Source organism: Leptodactylus fuscus, chromosome 9, assembly GCF_031893055.1.
Source record: "Leptodactylus fuscus isolate aLepFus1 chromosome 9, aLepFus1.hap2, whole genome shotgun sequence".
NCBI classification, from domain to species: domain Eukaryota; kingdom Metazoa; phylum Chordata; class Amphibia; order Anura; family Leptodactylidae; genus Leptodactylus; species Leptodactylus fuscus.
The window spans coordinates 31,639,604-31,665,451 of NC_134273.1; the positions used below are offsets into that span (position 1 = coordinate 31,639,604).

A 25,848-nucleotide genomic window follows, 5' to 3' on the forward strand; every position below is an offset into this window, starting at 1 on the left:
GAAGAGTAAGGGTAAGTTCACACAGAGTTTTTTGGTCAGGATTTTGAGGCCATATCCAACTCAAAATCCTGACCAAAAAGAAGACTCCCTTTTAAATCAATGGGAGCCGGTCAGTTCTTTTTTTCCGGGAGCCATTTGTTCCGGCTCCTGGAAAAAAGAAGCGACATGCTCATTCTTCAGGTGGATTCACCTCAGGCCATCTGCCTGAAGACACTCCCTCCTCCCGACTAGGCCCATTCATTTGGGCCTAATCCGGAGCGGAGTGCGCGACTGGATGCCGGTATACTGCACCAGCATGCAGTTGCAGCTACTGTATTTTGGACCGGAACCTGAGGCGGCCTCCGCGTCAAATACCGGTCTGAAAAACCCAGTGTGAACTTACCCTAAGCTGCTACCAGACACCTTAGGAGGCATCTTATTTTCAGGGATAGCAAAGATATAATTCAACAAGCCAGATATTTCCCAACCATAACATAGTTGGCTGCTATCGCCTAAATCAGCAGGTTTGGCTGGCTTTTTTTCTAACCCCGCATTCACATGACTGGCTTGAACAATATGCTGGGAATGGGACTCCTAGTAGCATAGTTATCTATGGTGTTGGAACGCCCTGCCTCCCAGCAATATACTGTCCTGTACTATAATCTCTATGGGACAGTATGTAGCAGTCAGTCAGGGACTCCAAGCATCATAGATAACTATAATACTAGGAGCCCCACTGCCACATATTGTTCAGGCCAGGGAAATTTGGCCAACAATGGAAAGAGTTTCACTGGTGATACTAAGTTGTGTGAATGCAGGCTTAGTTTGGGTTCACATTGACCAATAACAGGTCAAAAAGCAGCGCTGGGTGAAGGACTTGAACACATCTTTGTGTCCTGTATCCCTATTCCAGATGAATACTGAGCCGTAACAGCTATTTAGGCAGCGGTACTACGTCTGTTTGAGACAATAGTATTATGAGCTACGAACTATCTATCGGGGGAAACAGCTGACACCAGACACCTCTGACAACAAAGGACAACCCCATAGGCATTAGATACTTGGTAGGTCTCGCAGAAATCTTCAAGTAAGGCCTACATTGATCTAATGTATATGGGCACCTCTTAGCAGTAGGGGGTGCTATATCAGGTTCCATCTCAGGCAGCAGACCCCCTAGATTCGGCCACGATTTATTTATGTGACGCACCATACAGCCATTCATCACTGCAATGCCAAAGTTTTCTACTTTCCCATTAAATCCACACTAAGGACTTTGTAGAGCTGGTAAATAATTTCCTTTTGTCTTTTCTTTTCTCATTGTGTATTTTTAGAGGCATTTGTATCCCGTGAATGAGGATGACTATCAAATAGCTGTTACTTTTTTATAGCCATTGTACTATTGCCATGTTTATTTAGAGGGAGACAGAACTTGACTGCCTGAGATTCATTAAGTGCTATTATGTGTTGTTTACCGCATGTGATCAATGAATCCGAGCTTGGTTTTTGTGTGCGGCTTGTAACCTGTCGTACAAAGCTTTCCATTTACACTTCTTTCAGATAAGACGGGATAATTGCACGGAAACGCACAATCACGCCGCCGCCGCCACTTTATTGTTAGATTAGTTTTCCTTGGTTGACTTAGTTATGTCACATAATCTGCATATACTGATGAAGCAATGTCTGATAATTTGCTGCAGCATGGTATTTTAGCCTAAAAGTCATTGAAAAAATAGAGATAAACTTTTGGCCCTAAACAGAATATTGGCAAAACCGACTGATTCCAATGGGAGCGACAGACCATGTATGTGTATTGGGGCATCTCGATTACCCCTGAGATTAGATAAGGATTGGGTGGTTGGATTGCAATAGCCAGATCCTGTAGTCACCGCCATAGGCTTCCTCCCCTCTCCCATACCGTACACATACACTGCTGGGCTGGGCCAAGCATGCATGTGTATGGGAAGACCAGGCAACATAGCTTTTGTACAAAGGATTGTATAATGACTATCTTGTGTACGGCAAGTGTAACAGTTACATCTGTACATGCTCAGACCCCTCTCCTCTTAAAACAGAATGGGAATTAATCATTGCAATATTATTATGGTAGTGGTAAGAGGGTTGCGGTAGGAGTTGTAATGGTGGTGTGAGCGTAGGGGCCCATTTTTTGCATACCTCACTACCTGTCACTTAGTTCTGCCTGTATTACATTGACTCTAGAACATCGGAAATCTACCATCGTATTCCCTGCCTTTTCACATCTGGGCCTTGAAATGTATATAAGTTGTATATGTTGTAAATTATGTGCACTTCTCCTCACATGATTGTATTTCTATTTATTTTTTCTGTATGTAGAGTCTGATGAAGGTACTTGTACGTACCGAAAAACGTTTCACCTAAAGCTCTACTTGAAACACTTAATAAAACACTGAAAGATTTTTGAAGCACAACCTTTTGTGTGACGTTCCATTTCTGATGATGCAATAGTATTATGTTACAATGACAATTTGATAGTCTACGACTTGTGTGTGGACACTTTTAAGGGAATATTTTAACAATATTTTAATCTTTATTTTTTCCAATATAGAGTTCCAAATCCCCTGCATACCGTAGATATCAAAGTACCGTAAAAGATAAAAATCTGGCATACCCAGTTCACATACACATTAAAGGGGTATAGCTACAATAACCATTTATGACATTTCATAAAGGGGTGACTGGTGAGGTGGCCGGGACTCCCTTCATTTCGAATGCATCGAGTTGTGTATATACTGTACACCCAGCTCTCCATTCATTCTCTGCTTGAAAGCAGTGGATGGAGTGAAGGGACCCACAACTGTCAGAGACATTTATGGCAATATTTGTGGATATGCCTTAAATGTGCAAGAGTGGAATACCCTTTGAAAAGGATTTTACAAGCTTATGAGGCTATCCCTATCAATAGGAGAGGGGATAACTTCATTAGCGGTGGATATCTGACCACTGCAATCCCCACCAATGCCAAGAACAAGGCTACAATTTCCTGTTCTGATGGAGCGTCAGGCTGAGCACAGATCAAAGTCTGCTCATGATCACAGCGAGAGCAACCGTATTCCTTATATACTTTTAGCAGAGCGCTGGTCACACATGTGCACTGTCATTCCATTTACAAAGGGGACCCCCGGAAATTGGACACTCACCTATATCCTAGGGATAGGAGATGTTGCTTATAGGGAAAACCCCTTTAAAAAATTATTCACTAAATTTTAAACCTACATAGTACACGATGTTCCAGGGTGCTCATATTCTTTTTACATCCAGTGGTTAGTTTTATTCTCTTTCCAAAATATATGCATTTTTGGGAAATGTTTGAAATATATGTGAGATCTAGAAAGGCCACAGTTACAGCGTTGACCGAGGTGTATGTATTCTAGGATGGCATTCCCATTGGCATGCTCCATATCATTTCATGGTCTAGAACTCATCATAGTTGTTGAGAATTATCAGGTCTAATAACTAAATTCTATAAATTATATTACTATGATTCCTCATTGATAATCTGAAATCTGACTGCACAACCTTCTCTTTTAGATCCTAACAGGCGAAGACTGGAATGCTGTGATGTATGATGGGATTATGGCATATGGCGGGCCGTCTTCTTCAGGAATGATTGTGTGTGTCTACTTCATCATTCTGTTTATCTGTGGTAACTGTATCCTTTCTTTTATGAGGGCTTAAAGGGAGTCTGTCAGCAAGGGCAGCGGAGGTGAGCCCTCATGCTGACTGGCTCCGGCACTGTGCATGACTTTAAGTGCTATAGAAGTCTGATTCATCACAAAAAGGAAAAAAAAAACCTATACAGTCAAACCAAGTATGTATGTCAGTGGGAGAGTGCAATGGGTGCCAGTCGTTTCTTTTTTCAGCCAGCGGTTTGTTCCCGCTCACGGAAAAAAAGAAGCGACCTGCCCTTTCTTCAGGCGGATTCCGCGGTCGGTTCAGCCGCTGACGTCCGCCTGAAGACACTCCCTCCCAACTAGGCTCATTCATTTGGGCCTAATCCGGAGTGGAATGCTGTGACTGGATACCACTGCACCAGCATCCAGTCGTGGCTACCAGTTTTTTGGTCCAGAATCTGAAGCGGCCTCCCTGTCAAATTCCGGACCAAAATACCCCGTCTGAACTCAGCCTAAAAAGTCCTGCACAAAGAACTTTTTCTTCTGCTTTATGGACATCCAATAGACCCCATTATTGCCAGTGGGGTCCCTCGGACTCCATGTGCAACCACTTTTTTTGTGGTCCACCTATCCGTTGTTCTAGGCCCCTGAATTACCAGGGGCATGCTAGTGTGAATTTAAAGTAAAACAAACACAATGGTGGGGGGCACATCCAGCTTCTCAGCACATTCTGAAATGTAAGACCAAGGACATCACAGAAGATGACAACGTGCTGTGTCTTCGGTGATTTCCTATGTTACTGACAGAAGCTGTCAATGGTGGATGACTCAGAAAAACAAGCTGTGCATGGAGCAGTTGGTTTCCTGAATTCACACACGACAGATATTCTACTAAATGTCTTCTTGGCCATTGCTGTGGATAATCTGGCAGATGCGGAGAGTTTGAACACGGCCCAGAAAGAAGCTGCGGAGGAAAAGGAGAAGAAAAAGAGCGCAAGGTACAGCAATATTCCTGTATAATAGTGGGGTTATTTTTATTAGCACTATTGGGGTTCATATAATTAATTGTTTAAATTTTATTGCGATAGGAACACAGACTGTATCAAATATATACAGTCCTATGAAAAAGTTTGGGCACCCCTATTAATCTTAATCATTTTTAGTTCTAAATATTTTGGTATTTGCAACAGCCATTTCAGTTTGATATATCTAATAACTGATGGACACAGTAATATTTCAGGATTGAAATGAGGTTTATTGTACTAACAGAAAATGTGCAATATGCATTAAACCAAAATTTGACCGGTGCAAAAGTATGGGCACCTCAACAGAAAAGTGACATTAATATTTAGTAGATCCTCCTTTTGCAAAGATAACAGCCTCTAGTCGCTTCCTGTAGCTTTTAATCAGTTCCTGGATAAAGGTATTTTGGACAAACAATTCAAGTTCAGTTAAGTTAGATGGTCGCCGAGCATGGACAGCCCGCTTCAAATCATCCCACAGATGTTCAATGATATTCAGGTCTGGGGACTGGGATGGCCATTCCAGAACATTGTAATTGTTCCTCTGCATGAATGCCTGAGGATTTGGAGCGGTGTTTTGGATCATTGTCTTGCTGAAATATCCATCCCCGGCGTAACTTCAACTTCGTCACTGATTCTTGAACATTATTCTCAAGAATCTGCTGATACTGAGTGGAATCCATGCGACCCTCAACTTTAACAAGATTCCTGATGCCGGCATTGGCCACACAGCCCCAAAGCATGATGGAACCTCCACCAAATTTTACAGTGGGTAGCATGTGTTTTTCTTGGAATGCTGTTTCTTTTTGGACGCCATGCATAACGCCTTTTTTTTATAACCAAACAACTCAATTTTTGTTTCCAAAATGAAGCTGCCTTGTCCAAATGTGCTTTTTCATACCTCAGGCAACTCTATTTGTGGCGTACGTGCAGAAACGGCTTCTTTCTCATCACTCTCCCATACAGCTTCTATTTGTGCAAAGTGCGCTGTATTGCTGACTGATGCACAGTGACACCATCTGCAGTAAGATGATGCTGCAGCTCTTTGGAGGTGGTCTGTGGATTGTCCTTGACTGTTCTCACCATTCTTCTTCTCTGCCTTTCTGATATTTTTCTTGGCCTGCCACTTCTGGGCTTAACAAGAACTGTCCCTGTGGTCTTCCATTTCCTTACTATGTTCCTCACAGTGGAAACTGACAGGTTAAATCTCTGAGACAACGTTTTGTATCCTTCCCCTGAACAACTATGTTGAACAATCTTTGTTTTCAGATCATTTGAGAGCGGGCTGTCCATGTTCGGCGACCATCAAACTTAACTGAACTTGAATTGTTTTGTAGAAAGAAATGGTCCAAAATACCTTCATCCAGGATCCAGGAACTGATTAAAAGCTACAGGAAGCGACTAGAGGCTGTTATGTTTGCAAAAGGAGGATGTACTAAATATTAATGTCAATTTTCTGTTGAGGTGCCCATATTTTTGCACCGGTCAAATTTTGGTTTAATGCATATTGCGCATTTTCTGTTAGTACAATAAACCTCATTTCAATCCTGAAATATTACTGTGTCCATCAGTTATTAGATATATCAAACTGAAATGGCTGTTGCAAACACCAAAATATTTAGAACTAAAAATGATTAAGATTAATAGGGGTGCCCAAACTTTTTCATAGGACTGTATATATATATATATATATATATATATAATTTTATTTTTTATTTCTTATTTTGAAGCGCTTTAGTACTGGGCATACTGCAATGTCCCTCACTACTTCATTGAGTCACTGAATGGGTCCCCCAATTGGTCATATGATCAGGAGACTAATGTGTCGGTTCACACACCAGCCAGCTGTTCAGTTTTCTTTGTAAGTCTATGAGAGCAAAACATCCAGGCACTTGTAGACATACACTACATTGGAGTAGTGACTTCTCGCTGGTGTGTAAATTGGTAGGTCACTCTCCTAATCCCATGACCAGCCGTTCAGTGGCCCAATAAAGTGAAGGATGTGCCAGGTAAGAGACTTTGTCATTCATTACATTGCAATCCGTAAACAGCAGGCCAGTGCAGATGTAAAAAGTTACCCATAACCTCTTACCTGATGGTTTAGTGGTAGCTCTGTTTTTCAGAGGGTTGTCGAAAATTAGAAACAGTTGTTCTGCTCTTTCGAAAACAGCAACAAACCTCTTCTTGATTTGTTTCTGGCACTGAAGCATAGTTCCTTTGAAGTGCATGGTGCTGAGCTGCAATACTAAACACAACCTGTGGACAGGTGTGGCGCTATTTATGGAAAAGAACAGTCATGTGTTTTTAAACCTAAACAACCCCTTAAACATTTGGATCCAGGATAGAGAATAAGGAATACGTTGCAGATTGGTGGGGGTCTGACTATTGCGACCCCCACCAATCTTGAGAATTGGAAAGTTTTCCCCTCTATTCTGGAATGAGCAGTTGTGGTACAGACATGCCCCCACACTGCTCACTTCAGTAGGATCACAGGAGATAGCTCAAGTTCTGGACAAAACTCCCTTGTTTTTGTGATCTGTGGGGACCCCAGTTATGGAAAAATCCCTTTAAGTTCCACCTCTATGTGTAATATAATTAAAGGGTTATGCCATGAAAATGATTTATCCTCTTTCCATAGCTGTTGCAATTGCTGAGACCCCACTGGTCCGGAAAACTTGGGGGGCGTTTAACTCTGCGAATGTAGCAGCAGTGGACTCAGACGCGCCCCCCAGAGTGGGGGCTACATCCATTACAAGTATATTATCAATGGGAGTAAACCACCCCCTATCCTATGAATAGAGGATTAATCATTTTCGGTATAACCAACACAATAAAGAGTGAAAGTAGTATTACCGATAACTTGTGAGCTTTCTCCTGTAGAAAGTTTGTAGAGCCACATACTGTAATTTTTTAGTGACACGATTAGAATGGTGGCCCCCTCCTCCCCAGCTGTGACCTTACACAGTGCATGTTATCTCCCTGAGCCGCAGGTAATCTCTTCAGAGACTCAGTGGGGCTGTACACTGCTGCGCTTGATAGGAATTACACAGCTTAGAACCAGCGTGTAAATGAGCTGCTCTGCTTATTCCATTGCCCCTGATCCCCAGGCGGGAATAATGGTATTAAGCAGGTTCCACATTCAGTTTTGGACTATGGGAGACCAGTAAATAAATACCTGTTCCTTCTAACAGTCGGTTCTTGAAACCCGAGAGGAAAAATGACGCCCCCCCCCCCCCGTGTCTCAATAGATGATTATAATAATTATCATTAATTTACTAATTGCTTACACACTCAGAGGGAGTTGCATTTATAGCAATCTCTATTTTTATCTGCTACGACTATGACTGTGTCATGGAAATCAATGTGTAAATGTGTACTACAGGAGTCCTGCGGCCAATATTGATTGTTAATACTGCACGCAGTTCATACGCGCTTTGTGCATTTTGGAAAGGGTGCCCGGATATCCCCACTTTTACAGTGGGTGCGAGAGTTGAACACTCTGTAGGCCCCACAGTATTTGTAGCATCTCAGTACATGATATTCTGTAGGAGACAGAGAACTACAGTAGTCACTGGCAGCTGAATCACTGAGATCAGAAACAGTACAGGAAAGCAATATAACATGAAAGGTGTCCTGAAAACGGATGTAGAGGCTGCGACTACAAAAGGCATAGCAATAAAGGGAGACTGTCAGCAGGTTTGACCCATCAAAAATGCACTGTATAGAGCAAACGTTTTCAACCTGTGGTATGTGTACCCCATGGGGTAGGCACCACAGTCCCTGGGGCATGCCCGCCTTGTCCTGTATATAGAGGTTGTCCATTGTGATACTAAAAGTGCACATAATGTCTTCAATATTTCTTCTTCTCATAATTTTAGGAAAGAAAGTTTGGAGAACAAGGACGGAGATAAAGGGGAGAATGATCGGAAGAAAGCGATTGAGGCAAAGGTGATAATAACTTATTACTGGTGGAAGTAAAGCAGAACTTCCACAGATGAAACTGTTCACCCGAATGCTCTATGTAATACTCCAGTTCCTTTTACAGATTTGGTCCTGGCGAACATAAACCTTATACATAAGAATATCCTTTCGGACCCCAGATCACAACCCTTCAGTTCGTGGTCATGTGATGCATAGTCTGTGGTCATGTGATAAATAGTTCATGGTCATGTGATGAATAGTTCATGGTCATGTGATGTATAGTTCATGGTCATGTGATGAATAGTTCGTGGTCATGTGATGAATAGTTCGTGGTCATGTGATGAATGGTCATGTGATGAATAGTTTGTGGTCATGTGATGAATGGTCATGTGATGAATAGTTCGTGGTCATGTGATGAATAGTTCATGGTCATGTGATGTATAGTTCATGATCATGTGATGAATGGTCATGTGATGAATAGTTCATGGTCATGTGATGAATAGTTCATGGTCATGTGATGAATAGTTCGTGGTCATGTGATATACTGTCTATAGTCATGTGATGTACACACAGGTGCATGGCTCATTACAGTCACAGCACAGTAATCAGACATCTGCCTGGTAACGAGCTGTGCACCTGTGTGCTGATCACATGACCATGGACTGATTTACATCCACTGACAGTAAGTAGAGTGAATGACAGAAAGCAGAGATCTAGAAAACCGTGAGGAATGTGGGTAAACTCAGGTGCTGCATAGTATATTGTGGATCCAGTAGGTGGCGCTGTCTTCTGTGGCTGTTAGCATGAAGTACCACCTGCTGTATCCACTTGAAACTAGGCAGGTTAGGGTTACATATAGGGGAGACATAGTTAGCCTCTGGAAAGTGCAGCGTCTCTGGGTGTGTTAGCTGTGATGGGCTGGCAGGCTTCCGCTCAGCTAACAATCCCAGAGATGAGGCAGCGCCACCTACTGGATCCATGACACACCCGATTTACACCACTCCATTGTAGTCTCAACCTATTATCCATTGAGAGCAAGCAGAGGTCTAGAAAACTGAGGAAGTGATATAGAAAGTATATTGGAAAATAGTATAACTTTTTATTATGCATGAAAGTAACATTTCCCTCTGTATTGCTCCGAACGTGACCAATCCCTTTAATATAAACAGTAATATTATACTTTGCATCGCATTTGTAACCTAATGGAATTGCTTTCTATTTTATGCCAAATTCATTTACTAGATTTATAAATTTTATTCTAAGTTCAGCTCCTTACTCACAAGCAATACTTATTTTTCTCATTCATCTTCTGGCTGGAAATTGCAGTGATGGTATAATAATAGTCACTATATAATGATATATAATAATGGCAATATATAATAATAGTCGCTATATAAATGCTGATCTGTCTTCTCTAGGTTGCCGTTGATGAAGAAGCAGAAGAAGACAAGGAACATACTGAGCCAGGTAACTTTCCTGGGTGCCGTTGCTCTATGTCTTGTCATTTCAAACACTTCTACCACAGGGTAGGGAATAAGTGTCAGATTGCTGGGACCACCCAAAGGTTCCCCTGAAGCCTCCCTGCGAATGAAGTTCAGGTGCTAGAATGGTGGTAAATCTTTGGAGGTCTAAGCCATCTATTTGTGTTTGTTAAGTCTATTAGTACTTACGATGTTTTGTTTTGTAGATGAGGAGGATGAAGATGAACCAGAAGTACCAGCAGGTCCACGTCCACGTCGGATGTCTGAGCTAAACATGAAAGAAAAGATAACTCCAATTCCGGAGGGCAGCGCCTTCTTTATTTTCAGCAACACCAACCCGTAATTATAAATATCCTGTATAGATGTCTTGTACTAGTACTTCTACCTATTCTGGATCTTCTCACACTGAAGCCGCTGTTCCTGGAGTAACCGGCCGACTATCTTGTGTATATGAATCTCCTGTTATGCATTATGTCAGGGGGAAAGAAGGATGGGTTATGTTGAATTTCAGCTGCTTATCCCTTTGATTTCAGGGGAGATAAGCTGCTGGCAGAGGTGTCTCATAGCACCTTATTCCCCTCCCCACCCTGCCAAGACATGCACCTTTGTCCTGGCCAAGTGCACATGTGTATGGGAGTTTGGGGAGAAATACACCCTTTTCTTTATTGGCGGAGTGGCCCTACCCTTGTTCTGTCGGCTCCTTGGTTTGTATAGAAGGTGTTACTGTCCATGCCTTGGTGGAGGATGGAGGAGCATGTGACCTCAAAGTTCACTTAGCCTCGTTCGTTGTGCCTTCACTCTTTCGGAGGGTGGTGTGCTGCTTTGCAGTAGGCCTAGTGATGTAATGGTCATATGCAACTCCAACCATTGCCATGTTATGGATGGTAATGAGGTCCATAAAAATTGGCTGAAGTTCACCTATAAAGAAAACTAGGGGAGGGGTGGGGAGCGACATATAATAAATGATAGCTTCTATTCATATACACACATAAGTGTAGTCGACATTCACACCCATTCTGGCTTGGATAATAGACAGTATGTGTAAGCACTCATTTAGATATTGGTCAGGTTCTACACAATATATTCCATACATTAAAACTAAACCATCAGGGTAAAGGCAATAAATAATTGGAACCAATAGTATTTTTTTTTTTTTTTTTACATTTTCTATGAATACATTATAAGGCATTTTATACAACATTTGTGGTTGCTGTTGCTGTCCCAGCAGTCCTGTTGTGCACCATAAAAACCTTCAGACTGAACGGTTATAGCTTTGGTCAGAGATTTTAGATACAAGTATTGTATAGATGAATTTACACATCCGTAATATTTTTTTCTATGTTTTCTATGCAGGATTCGTGTGGGCTGTCACAAGCTTATTAACCATCACATCTTCACCAACCTCATCCTCGTGTTTATCATGTTGAGCAGCGCCTCACTAGCAGCTGAAGATCCCATCCGCAGCCATTCCTTCCGGAATATAGTAAGTATGATCAGTGCTACCAGTCTAAGCATCTAACTTCTATATTAATGTGCTCCTCTAATCGAAAAATCACTTTCATTGTATCTAATAAGACATTAGATACCCCTTAGATACCCCAGAAGAGGGGTTCATTCAGATTTGCAGGCGGAATATTTGAACTATATGACAGTAACAGTATAGTGGAGGGCTCGCCAAAATGACACTGCCGAAACAAATTTGCACAGAAATTGACAAGCAGTGTGGATTGTAAATCTATAACACCTTTTTGGAGATTACCACAGTGGATTTAATTTTTTTGCAATGCAAAGGGTAAAATCCACCACAAGTCTTCAGCAAAATCCATTACAAAATCTGCAGGTAACAGAGATTCTTTATTTCTAGTTTCAGTTCGACTTACCCCAGGGGTGTGGTCGCACCTAATGGCAGCTACACTAGGTGGATAATAAACCAACATGCTACTCGGTTTATATTAGGCTGGGCTCAGATGGGGCTTTTTGGGCTGGATTTTGACGCAGAGGCTGCCTTAGAATCCAGTCCAAAAAACAGCTAGCTGCGACTGGATCCTGCTGCAGTGCATCGGCATCCAGTTGCGGCATTCTGCTCCGAATTAGGCCCAAATGAATGGGCCTAGTCGGGAGGGAGTGTTCTTGCCACGGACTCTGTGGCGGATTCTGCCGCTGAATCTGCGACATGAAAGTGCAGGTCACTTCTTTTCCGCAGTTTTGTGCTGCTCGCGGGAAAAAAAAGTGAACGCCTCCCATTGACGTCAATGGGAGGTGGGCTTTTTTAGCCGAATTCTGAGGCGGATTCCGCATCAAAATCCGGCTCAAAAAACTGTCTAAACCCAGTTAGGGAAAAAAGGAGTGGACATGCTGAATTTCAACATGCTTGATCATTTGTTTTCAAGGAATCTGTATGTAAATTACCACCATTGAATCCACGGCAGTAATTTACACGCTGAAGTCATTATTCCGAGTTTTTCTACTGCATGTGCATGAGGTGTGAAGTGCCTCAGTTATTTGCTTGTATAAACATTCAGGTGAAGAATCCATGCCTAAGAGATTCTGAATGTTTGAGCATGGCCTAATATTGGGCTGCAATGTATTTAAAGAAGTTGTTCAATGAATACAATTGGAAATACGTAAACTAAATCTGTGCTTTAGTGTATCTTTGTATTGTTATTATAGCAAACTTTTCCTTGTAGCAATGTTACAATTATGTGTTGGTAACAACACCCCCTTGTGTTAAAAATTTATATATCTGTGCATGTCATTTTTGGTGGGGCTCTGTTATTAATGCATACCCAGTAGAATACAGTACAGCTTCTGTTGTATCTTCAGTATAAGAAGCAGGGATATTGTTTAGGCTGGACATAGACTGTCCTCTGCTTCTCACAAAGAGAGAGACCAGCATGGGCAGCAGCAATTATAACAGTAAAAGGTAGATGAAGTGAGTGAAAAGCTATAACCTAAGTACATCACCACTTCCAGCTATTCTTCCCCTCATCAGGGACAGAGAGAATAGTCGTTGTTCAGTACAGAGGAGTGTGGAGTGGTGAGGTTATCTAATAGCTTTTCCCCTTACTTAGTCAGAAACAGAGAATAGTCTTATGTCCAGCCTAAATGATATCCATTGTTGAGGAAACAGCAGAAGCTGTACTGTATTCTACTGGACATGCATAGGACTAACAGAGCCTCACTAGAATGAGGTGCGAAGACCTATACAATTTTGAACACTAGGATGTGCTTATGCAAGCAGATAACTGCAATATTTCTATGAGGATTTTTTTTTATTGCAATACTTTACAAAGTCACTCTGAAATGCATATTGAGTTTAATACTTCCTTTTTAAGTGGTGGCACAGTCCCTTTAACATGTATTTAAAGGGATTGTGCTGTTATGAACACAGGATGGGGGATAAGTGTCCAATTGCTGGGTCCTGAATGTCGGGTTCCCCAGTGATCAGGAGGAAGGGGATCCAAAAGTCCCTCTAAAGCCTCCTTGTAAATGGAGATTGAATGACCAGCACTCCATTGGCTTCTGCGGGGCTGCATGGAAAGTAATATGACAGCTCCTGCAGCTTCATGGAAGTGAATGGATCGCCGGTCACATAAGTGCAGTGGTGCTTCATTTACAAGGAGACTTTAGGACTTTCAGTGTCCTGTCCTCCTGGTCACTGGGGGCACCTAGCCTTGGGCCTCCAGTGATCAGACACTTATCCACTCTCCTGTGTCCATAATGTGACAACCCCATTACTGTACATTTTACCTCCTCCGAGACACTGCTGCTGATGTACTTTGCTCACAGAGGATCCTCTAACCTGCATTGAGTTCTAGTAATCTCAGACCTACTAGGTCAGTATGAATGGTCAGCCTTAGACATAGAATTGTTCCTATCCACTGACAGCAAACAGAGCTAGAAGCATCAGATATATTCTAATTGTACAGTTCTTCATCTTTACTTACATAAGATCAGAAACTCTCTTTAAAGTAGTCATAAAAGCATTCAGAGTTTGACCTTTCACAACTCGCATACAATTTTGGAGCCTCTCTCTCCTGCCATATATTTGCAACGTGAAATCCATGTGTCCCGCACGGCACACAGCGCCAACGCTGTGCCATGTGTCATTACCACTTCATTTCGCTGGCACACTGAGCCTGCCCCTGCTGCTTAACTAAGCACTCTGCATTCTGGTTTGATTTTGTCAGAAATAGCTGCTCTGACCTTTGTCAGATCTCCATAGGCTGCAGCTCCCAGGGACACAGACATTCAGTAGTACAGTACAGCGGGAAATGGACTTTGAAAATTCCCGTAAAATGCCGTACAGAGGGATTTTATCTGACGCTAAGTATTATATTATTCTTTTTTTTTATAATTTTTTTGAAAATTAAAGGGATTGGTGGAATCCAATGAAATTCATACCCTTAGATACACCTTATAGGGGGAATTTATTGTCTGATTTCTTGAGTAAAAGTAGCAATTTGAGACATAAAAAGCTGTGATTTTTAAAGATTATTATTGTTATTTTTTTGGCGGGGGAGATTTCCACCTTTCTTGACACTTCCCCCAAAACTGAGTGGGGCTTAATAGGATGGGGCAAAACCTCCGCTGCCTGATGTTTTTACCTTAAAACAAGTGTAAATTGTAGCACAAATCTGTTTATAGCAATTGTAGATTTGCTTGCCTTGCAGTTGGACAGAAAAAAAATGACAAATTAAGATGCCATGTTCCTTAACAATACCTATCCCCTGTACTCGTCTATTTATCGTCGGTTTATAGAGGTGAATAGAGCTGTGCTCATACATGTACACTACTGTGATAGTGACTTAGAAACAGTCAGTACTTGGGTACCCTGCGTTCAAACTCCTTGTGATCAGACACTTATCCTGTCTACTATAAGAAATCGGTCACATCTTAGTCCACGCTTGAGAGAGACCAGTGCCTGCAGCATCGGTCTTGATAAATCCGCCTGTAGTGTTTTATTCAGATTATTGCAGGTTAAAATTGGAATGTGGTGAGATAGTGACACCTAGAGTTTACAGGAAGAATGGCACTCAATTCCTATTTCACCTTTAATTGAATGCAAGCGATTGAGCTACATATTTGTTTGCATTATTTTTGTTTCATTTCACTCTGTTTATTTTGTATAGTTAATTCTTTAGTTCATTTGCAGTATTTTTGAATTACTTTCAAGGATATGATAGGACTAGAATAATGTATTATTTGCTATATATATCGTTATAACAAAACCATACTTATTGTATACTCTTTACATTCAGCTGGTATGGGATCCCTGAAGAGAGGGGGGTCTAATGCTAAGGTGGCAAGAACTTGTAGAGGCCTCCCCTCTCCAGAAGGCCTGTGTTGTTAGCAAGCAAGGAAGGAGGTGGGAGATTAACCAAGTGTCATAGAAAATCGCATAAAGATTTCTGCTTGCTGTCTTTGAATGGAAACATTCTGCATAAGTTCACATCTTGTTACAATAGATAAATTCAGTCGTTCTGTGGTTCTGAGTTCTGTCATTCATTTCTTTCTTGCTCCTCACGTAAAACTATTAGACTGGTAGATTGGAAGCTAACTCAATGCTAAACAGAACTCTGGAAACCTCAGTAAAGACTGACGCTCTAGGGATCGAGCAGATCTGTGCAGGACATATATATATGCATGCAACAGCGAAGGTCAAACAATGAAGATGTCAGGGAGGTGAAACATAAAGTATATCAGATATATCGCACAATGAATGATCTTTATTTACATACAATAAAAAAGTCTGATTGGATTCTGCAGGTAAGGTAAGGGTTAATTTACATGAGTGTCATTTGTGTCCATGTGGTACCTACTCTGCAAGAGCAAAACTGCCCACTGACCCTATAATAAGAACCAGTTTGATTCATGGATCCAATTTAGATAAAATTCGGATACATGGGCATAATATGTATATGATACGGATCTGCACATGGAACTCCGTATCCCATTTTATTTCAAAACACAACATGTTGGGTTTTTTTCTGATCATGTACATCCCCTATTTTATTTGTCCCATTTTACATGACCTATCAGTCAGTCGTCCAGTGACCATGACATTGACTGAGGAATCCCTGACATTCAGATGTAACACGAAGCATGTCAGGGATGATTTAGGGACCAAGTGCACCCCTTGCTGATGAAGGATAGGCCTTCCTAGACCCTGCACCAGTTCATCCCTACCATTACGCAGCCTTCTCACTGTCCTCTTGTACCTTGCAGATTCTTGGTTACTTTGACTATGCTTTCACAGGAATCTTTACAGTTGAAATCTTCTTAAAGGTAAATGAAAGTTGAAGTTTTGCTGTTCCCAATTCTGCTTTACATAACCTATGACTCTTCTGTACCCCCAGGTGCTAGGATATGCAGATTATGTCTTCACTAGTATGTTTACATTTGAGATCGTATTGAAGGTAACCTGGTTTGTGTGAAAACCGTATTTAAATCAGTCGTAAAATACCGTTCTCGTCCATTAACACATGCAAAAGTAAAAATGTGAAATGTATCTGCACTTATTTTAGGAAATGTTGGGGATTTTCATACATATGGCGCATGGGGATGAACATGAATACATCTATATACTGTGACCTACACGTACACAAATATATACATACAATCACACACGCAAATATATAAATACACATCTTTTTTTTAAATAAACACAAAACGAAAAACAAAGAATACAAAACAAGAGCGAGACCAGGCCAGAGAAACTGCATCAGAATGCCCAAAATAAATACACTCCTCTTCTTTGATGGTTTGCTTTCATGATTAAAGGGAGTCTGTCTCCAGACCCCATCGTATCCACCCAACCCTGCAGATAGATAGGTTGGGGTCATCGTAATCAAATGGTGTTTCCCCTTGTGAATTGTCGATATGATGATTCTTGTCAATATGCAGATCAGCTGTTTGGAGCAACAAGGGTGTTACCACTTACCTTTTTGGAGCATCAGCCACACCCTCATTGTTCCAAAGTGCTCATTTGTATGTTGGCAGAACCAGTGATATCTTGGCAATGGAGGCCACGATTCACAAGGGAAAAACACTGTTAGGTTAGGGTGGCCTGAATCAATCTATGTATCTGCAGGGCTGGGATGATATGCTGGATTCTGGCGACAGATTCCCTTTAGTAGTACAGGACTGCTCTGGACAGTAGCATGTGGAAGCGTGAGAGCTGTGAACCTCTCCTCCCCAATTCCTCCATTACTGCACTGCTCTCTGTAATGCTGGCTGCCACCTGCTGGCAAGTAGTGAGATCTCCCATGTAATGTTCACCAACAGATGGCCGATAGCATTACATACAGACTGTCTACAATACAAGAGCTGGAGGTAGAGAGCCGCAGGGATGAGCCAGTAGAAGTGACTGTACAAGGGGAAGGTTTTAACCCTGTCATTCTTCTGTACACTGCCATACTACATAGATACTCAGTGTGCAGTTGTATGATACCTCCGTACCCTATGGTGCTCTTTGGTACAGATATTATCCCCTTTAGGCAGTGCAATCTGAACATGATGCAATTTGCAATGACTCCCCATAGACTTACAGTACATGGGTGCTATATTACATCTCTGTAGAACCTGGAGGCTATACAAAGGTGTAATACATGGAATATATGAACCCTTTGTGTAATGCCACCACCCATGTTTTAACATTGTCATTTTATACAGTTGTCAGATTTAAAATTTCAAAAAAAAAATCCCAAATTAAAGTGATTCACAAGGCTATTTCCATACTTAATGCATATTTGTGGCTACATCTTTGGCTACCATGGGGAGTCCCCATGTTCTAAAAGTTTGCCGGTAGAAGATCCCTTTAAACAGTACAATAACAGAATAATGACCAAAAAGTATTCCATTACTTTACTGCTGATTTAAATACGGGTTTCTGTGTGGGTTTTGTCTGAATGGAGCGCGCTCAGTCTGCACATAACAACCAAGAGACGTTTGTTTTTGGAAGCGGTGTGACTTTTTGGGGTGATACACTACATGGCTGCATCTATCTCAACAGCACAACATTCCCACCGAATCTATAGCCCAGACTAAAATACGGGGTTTTATCTTTTTATATATTATACTTGTATAGTGGTCTTTGGTGGTTTGTTACTCTGTATGTCATCTATGGATTCCTTCTTTCTACTGTTATCAGTCTATCAGTCTAGGATATTGGTGTGGAGCCCTTAGCTGGCCATACACATGCAGATGTAAGACAACTGAACCTGCCAACCCTCTAATGTGTATGGGGTCATATATCAGCCTTAATACACAGCCCGATACTTTAGATTTCAGTGGAGATAAGATAGTGCTAGAAGAGTCTAAGAGCAAAGGCTTTCTCCCATCCCACAGGAAGTAGGGACAGGGATGTGGCTCGCACCCTTAGGTTAGCGGGGGATTTCGCTGGGTAATGCTTCTGTATGTTTATAATATATTCATATCGAGGGGCGACATTTAATGTTTAAAACTATTCCATGCCACATCAGGAACTATAGGGGACTTCACCAGTGAGACCCGTCTCACATTTTGACAAGCACTGACAATACCAAAGTGATGTGAAGATTTAGCTGAGCCACAGACACGGATAAGGCACAGGAGAGACGTCCGGCTGCGCCATGTGCTGCAGCGTGTTTATTACAGGCAGTGTACAGCCAAATGTAGGGAGAAAATGTGACCGTAAATGTACAGATGTAACAGGAGATAACGTTAACACCTATATGCTACGCTATCAAAGTAGCTTGTCGCATCAGTCATGGCGATTTGTGTAGCACAGCCGCTGTAATACAAGTCAAAAAAAGGACAAGCAAAACATGCAGTATAGAGTAGCTATGCCACATGAATGTCATAGAGCAGCATTCAGGCTAGGATAACACCTGCTACTGTGTATCTTAATGTATACAGTATCTTAGACTTGTCTGACCCTTGTCTGCACCTTGTATGTCCAGTTATATGTAGATTTGTAGTTTTAAAATGGGTTTCCAGAATAACAAAACTGATGTCCTCTGCTTAGGATACTCCATCGACTGGTGTGTAGGTGCAAGTCCTGGGACCACCACCCATTAGCTTTCCTTTCATTGCTATAGCTCAGTCCCTTTCAAGTGAAAATACAAAGGGCCGCCAAACACCTTGGTCCCCTAAGTCACCTGAAGTCACAGCTATGATATTTACAGCTTATCCTATAGATAGCCCATCAGTTTTGTGGTTCTGGAGATCCCCTTTAATCTCTTGTTTCCCTTCACTATTATTACGTATACCATATTATAACAATCATTGGGAGGAGGTCTGTGGTGTCGGTTCGGTGGGACCCTGTAGCATGCATGGAGCAGCTGGTGACAGTACTGACATGGACTTTGTACACATTTTGCTTACATTTCTCTTTTCTAGCTTGATCGCATGAGCCTTACTGTTGTGTGACACGAGCTCTCATGTATTGGAGTGGCAAGGCAATGCTCTTTACACTTGCTTGAGTGTGTTATGTCTCAGCTTATTCATTTTCTGGTAATAGAAGTGAAACAGGTCAGGTCTCAAATGAAATGCCCATAGGAACAAGCCAGGTGACTACTGTTCTCCTGCAGCCTAGGCTGGGAAGATTCAAGCTGCAATCTGATTGGTTATTGTGGAAACTGCGCTACTTACGTTTTATCAGTAGTGTCCTATGTGTCATGCATGGAAGAATAGAACATGTTACAGCAAATAGTCAAAGACGTAACATTGCAGATGTAGCAGAGCAGAATTTCATATTCACTACTTTGTGCGTAAGCCTTTACATTTCTTTCCACTTTCAGATAACTCAGTAATTCTAATATAAAACCACAGTTAATTGGGTATTTCTATCAAAAATTGTGTGTCATTAGGAATGCCCTCATTTTTCAATCCCTCAAACCCGCACCAATTAGAAAATGGTGGAGTACCCTGGCAACATCACTGTCTGAAATGGGAATATCCTTTTTGGAGAAAAACCCTGCTAAATCTAAAAATCCAGCAAAATCGTGGCATTTACACTACGTGTGGCCTCAGTCTAAAAGTGGAATTTTAGTTAAACGGAAACAGTCATGTTAAATACGGCTTCTGATCTGCAGACAGCTTTTTATGGAGCAGGAAGAGCTGAGCAGATTTATATATGATTTGTGGGAAAAGATGCAGTATAACCTGTCATGTTCTCTTCTTCCTTTGCTTAGGAGTCCAATGGGCGGTCCAACATGTTGATTGACAGCAGTCACTCTATAAGACCAACCACTGATGGTTATATCGAATCTTTTACCCAAAAAACTATATATCAATCTGCTCAGCTCCTCCTCTTTTATAACATGATGCCTGCTGATCAGAAGATATGCTTAGAGTGACTGCTTCCCCATTGCACTGACAACCTGTAAGAGCAACCAAAGCTGTAGTCAGAGGGGGTTTTTTGTTAATAATGGGAATGGTCAAGCTTGTCAGACACATCTCTAGCAGTATACATGGCTGAGCGCAACAGTGGAACAGTGCACAGATTAAGGAATGCAGTAGGATTTCAGCTCTGAAGTCTGCAGGTTTACAAATGCAGTCTTGGACTATAACTGAGATGGTAACCTAGGATCAGTTTTTTTCTCTATAGTGTTCGCTTGTTTTTGAAATTCCTGTAGAAATAAATGGTCAGTTCTGACATGTTTCTGTTTACAGTGGCCATGTCGATGGGCAAACGGGGGATGGGGAACACCCACTGTGTGCTATCTCTGGCACCCTTATCTTTCACACATTTATGGTATATCTTGTGGATATGCCATTAATGTCTAGGATGATAATGCCCCATTAATAAAGATTTGCATTGCTGTACATTCAGTGGACGTTTCTCGCTGTGGAGAAGTCGGAGTGTTACATTTTCACCCTGTGGACAGCTTCACGTTGGCTATCCATGCTTTATCTGTGAATATTTATGTCCTATAACAGAGTCCACTGTCACTATATGTACTTGGCGTGTCACAAGGTTGGCGACTTGTAAGTATCTGAGAAATGGCGTATCACTGACTCTCTTCTTACCATTGTAGATGATGACATTCGGAGCATTTCTCCACAAAGGCTCTTTCTGCAGAAATTATTTTAATTTACTGGATTTATTGGTCGTTGGAGTCTCATTGGTTTCCTTTGGTATTCAGTAAGTATGTGTCCTTAAATATCGGTGTTGTTAGGGTATGTTCACACTACTAGTATTACAGTCTGTTGCTGTCAACCATCATAAGATGACAGCAGGGGACGTTAATGGTATTGGAGTAACGGGCACAGACGGAGACCCTTCTGTCTTTGTCCATTGCCAATGACTATGATGTAAAAAAACATAAAATAAACTTTGCTCCGTCACGTTTGTTTGCTTTTCTAATGAAAGAAAAAATCCTGCAACTCTCTCATAGGACGAATAGATGTGACCTTCAAATCTGACAATCCCTCTAATGTCCAGAATTATTACACATAGATATGATTGTGAAGAGCTGGACAGTTTCTGCCTCTTTATTATTATACCACTCAGCTGACACCCTGCTATAGGTGAGACTGGAGTTAACTCCAAATCTGACTGTTTAACCACTTAGATGCCATTGTCAGTAATGACTGCAGCATCTAAGCAGATAGATGGAGGGGAGCCTTTTGTCACATCACCATCAATGCAAATTCGGATACTTCTGGTCTGACATTCAGGTTTGTGGATTTGACCTATTCCAGGGACTAACAGAATGCCTACAAGAGTAACACTGACAGGCAATAATATACATCACTACAGGAGTTTTGCAGTGTAAGGACTGATGCACGCAATACAGGCCAAGGCTCTCCGGAGGGGCATCTGGTGCTCAATTCTGTTCCAATTTATATAGAGCAGGTCTTATCGTGCTCCGTGACATTGGAACAGAATAGACTGGAAGTCCCCTTAAAGTTCAATGTATCACAGAAAGTACTCGGATGTCACCCTGAGTGTAACCCAAGTGCAGCCCCCCCCTCGGATGGCACTCAGCTTTCTGTGCTTCTGCCTAGTTATCCAATGACCTAGGTATAGGGATGTAAAACTGCATAAGCAGACTGATTTGCCGTTCAGGAGTCTTGAAAAGCTCAACGACGACCCCTGCAATGATTTTCAGAAATGTACCCCATAATGTGGATACTAGTAAATATTTTATGACCGGCGCCTGCAGTAGAGAACTGTATAACATATCTTAATATTCACTGCGTGTCATTCTAGGTGATGGTTTGCCATTTGTGTTTCTACAGGTCAAGTGCTATATCTGTGGTCAAGATCCTGAGAGTACTGAGAGTGCTCCGACCCCTGCGAGCCATTAACAGGGCAAAAGGGCTAAAGGTGCTTATCACTAAAGAATGGGATGAGGGAATTAGTGACAGTAAATGAAATATTTAATATGATGTAATATATCTGTATTCTTGTTAAATTCCTCTAGCATGTTGTACAATGTGTGTTTGTCGCCATCCGAACCATTGGTAACATCATGATCGTGACTACGCTGCTACAGTTCATGTTTGCATGTATTGGCGTTCAGCTGTTTAAGGTAAGTGAACAAATACGCAAGTTGAAAAGGTTTTGGTGGCCAGGGCACAATAAGCTGGCATGGAAGGTTAGAGACTCGTACTATAGATGATGCAGAATAGTTGGGGATCCTATTACACATTTTGCATTGTGGCTCAGGAAACTTATTTCTCTGTTTCTTCTTATTCTCGTAGCTGACTACGTGTCTAATGCTTTTATACATTGACCTTTCTTCTTCTTAATCCAGGGCAAGTTTTACCGTTGTTCAGATGAAGCCAAACAGACACCAGAAGAGTGCAAGTAAGTTCTATGTTGCCTTAATTTTTAGGCTACATACACACGTTCAAGATTACATACCAAATTTGTGATGTAATACATTACCTTTTAAGTCATTGGTTTTAGAAACTCTACGCCGTGTGGATTTTCACTAGCGGAGCAGCTTGTCAATGTTCTGTTGCAGATCCAATGCTGAAGTCATCCAAATTTTTTTGACTTCAATGAACAAAATCGCACCGAAATCCTTATCAAAACCATATGTAGGTGTTTATCAACCTGCACTATATTCAACAAGGCTTGGTGCAAATTTTCCACCCAGATTTCTATGCCTATACCTGTGGATTTTAGTGTGAATTTTCTGCATCAACATCCTGATTGTGTCTGCATTGTGCAGATTTTCCACACTGTTTTCCATGCTTATTTTTGGCATTGTTACTTAGTTTATTCACCAGGTATCTAAGGGATATTTAAATGGGTTGTCTAGGAGTTTCCAAAATGAAGGTAGCTGTAGAACTTGTTTTATACTAGAAAAAAACCTGGATCCACCTGGAGCCATCATTGGTCATTGTCCTAAAATAATAAGCAAAGACATTGCCACCTTGGTTGATGTTTGTAACATAAAGCTCTGCTAGTCTTGTAGAAATATCATTCATGCATTCTCTTCTCTCATAGGGGAAAGTACATTGTGTATAAGGATGGAGATGTCAACAGCCCCTCTATCCGGGAGAGACACTGGCATAACAGTGACTTCAACTTTGATAATGTCCTGTCTGCCATGATGGCGCTCTTCACCGTTTCCACCTTTGAGGGTTGGCCAGCGTATGTATTGCACTCTCTCTGTGAAGTTGAACTTTCTTCTCTGCACATACTAAAGTAAACTTCAAGTCAGCAAATTTGTTAAAGGGTTTTCAGACTTTACAATATGGATAGCCAATCCTTAGGGTAGGCCATTAGTTTCAAATCTGTGGGTGACATTCTAATAGAAGAGGTTACAGCGGCTAGTTCAGCGCTGGAAAGCCTGGAAAATCCCTTTAACCAAATTTTCTCCACACAAAACAAAAAAGAAAGTGTAATTTACTGTGTTACGTACAAAAAGGGTTAGGATGAGTGTATTTTTTTTTTTGGGGGGGGGGAGGGTCAAGTATGCTCATTACAGTATTTCAGGAAACTTAGTAATATACAATACCCTAATTCTAGTGTTGTACCAATGCTGTGGGGGCCAGAAGTCTGCTCTTCTCCTATTGCTTCTACACTGAGTAGAGTAAGGTCTCTCATCCGACCCAGAGTCACAGTATCAGCAGAAGAGGCAGACAGACAAGACTTACATTCTTCTTCATAATTATGAGAATATAAGCATGGGGGAACTGGGGTTTGCTGGGATGTAACTTAAGGAGGCACAGAGGAGACAGTTGTACACGGGCCCTGGAGCCTTAGGGGGCCCAAAAGGCCTCTAACAATACATTATAGTTGGGCAGCCTGTTGTAGATTTTGCAATGGTATCCAAGAGTTTTATGTTACGCCTTTGGGGTGGTGTATTGCTAACTTTCTGGTATGGTGTAGCGAGTACACTGCTAGAAAATGTTATTCCCCACATAACCTAGTTAATATGAGCTTGAGGAAGAAGATGAGAGAAGAAAATGAAATGTTTTGTGGATAGAATGTTCTTCAGTCACCTAAAAATCGGTTTTAGGTAATACAATAAGGTAGCCGTGAAGGAGGGAGATGCAGCTGCAGTGTCTTTGTGTCTGTGAGACTGTTTGCTATGAGTTCTATCCACTCTGACTCAGAGTGCTTATTATAGTATGAAGAGCCCACTCAGCAGAAAGTGAAAAGAGAGAAATATCCCTCTATAATAGCCGGGGGAGGGGGGGGGGTGTGGTAAATATATTGTTTATGTATCTAGCTACACCATAAATTTATGTCTTTAAAGGGGCTCTATCATTGGTAAAAGTCATTTTTAACTAAGCACATACTTGCATAGCCTTTAGAAAGGCTATTCCACGCCTACCTTTTGTATGTAAAGTAATTTTTGAATGAGCCCGTTTTTATACATATGCTAATTATCTTCCAGCCAGCACAGGAAGTTCCTAGCAGCACTCTGCTATTCTCTCCTATGGGTTTGTGCTAACAGGAAGTAGGAAGTCATCAGCAGCAGCCTGTGCTGTCCACATACATAGGAGACAATAGCAGAGGGTGCATGATGAGACTTCCGGGGTGCACGGTGGAAGCTAATTAGCATATGTATAAAAACGGGCTCATTCAAAAACCACTGAGGCGATTTGCATACAAAAGCTAGGTGTGGAATAGCCTTTCTAAAGCCTATGCAAGTATGTGCTTAGTTAAAAATGACTTTTCCCAATGATGGAGCCCCTTTAAGCCCAGCTATCCATAAAGTTATTAAGTGTTTATCTCTGGCTTTCCTAGACTTTTGTACAAAGCCATTGACTCCAACGGAGAGAATGTTGGTCCCATCTACAACAACAGAGTGGAAATCTCCATCTTCTTCATCATCTATATCATCATTATTGCTTTCTTCATGATGAACATATTTGTGGGTTTTGTTATCGTCACATTTCAAGAGCAGGGGGAGAAGGAATACAAGAACTGTGAGCTGGATAAGAACCAGGTAAAATATTCTGAATATGGGAAGATCATTGACATCCAGAGACCAAAAAAAGTTGCAAATCTACTGCTTTTCACAGTTTAGATTTTGCTACATTGGTGTCCAGTCTGGATATCTGCTGTGAATTAGGTATTTTAATCTCCAAGCTACTACATTTTTCCTACTCTGATACATTGTAGCAAAATATTAGGACATCTATTTTGATAATGTATTTGGAGAACAAAGAATTACCTAAGGGTATGTTCACACTGCCGTTATTTAACGTCCGTTCTCTAATCTGTCACCGGATGAGAACAACGGACATTAAACGGCAGATGCAGACGGCGCCCCCTCTGTTTAGTGTCTTTCTTCTTTCATATTCAATAAAACTTTGACCTATTTCTCCCATTTAGATAAAA

At 41.4% G+C, this 25,848-nt stretch overlaps 1 protein-coding gene across 9 annotated transcripts in view; it reads left to right on the forward strand.

Moving 5' to 3' along the window:
- CACNA1D (calcium voltage-gated channel subunit alpha1 D) overlaps positions 1-25,848 on the forward strand; it is a 252,174-nt gene that overhangs the window by 153,388 nt on the left and 72,938 nt on the right. For 7 of the 9 annotated variants that reach the window (XM_075287149.1, XM_075287141.1, XM_075287143.1 and 4 more), the window contains 13 exons: positions 3,547-3,667; positions 4,512-4,626; positions 8,529-8,598; positions 9,990-10,038; positions 10,259-10,391; positions 11,406-11,535; positions 16,281-16,340; positions 21,074-21,180; positions 22,281-22,368; positions 22,466-22,573; positions 22,799-22,851; positions 23,500-23,646; positions 25,252-25,453. In XM_075287149.1, coding sequence (XP_075143250.1) covers positions 3,547-3,667; positions 4,512-4,626; positions 8,529-8,598; positions 9,990-10,038; positions 10,259-10,391; positions 11,406-11,535; positions 16,281-16,340; positions 21,074-21,180; positions 22,281-22,368; positions 22,466-22,573; positions 22,799-22,851; positions 23,500-23,646; positions 25,252-25,453 — 1,383 coding nt within the window. Of the gene's footprint in view, positions 1-3,546; positions 3,668-4,511; positions 4,627-8,528; positions 8,599-9,989; positions 10,039-10,258; positions 10,392-11,405; positions 11,536-16,280; positions 16,341-16,411; positions 16,472-21,073; positions 21,181-22,280; positions 22,369-22,465; positions 22,574-22,798; positions 22,852-23,499; positions 23,647-25,251; positions 25,454-25,848 lie in introns of all 9 variants that reach the window. The other 2 variants (XM_075287142.1, XM_075287146.1) reach the window with 1 other exon arrangement.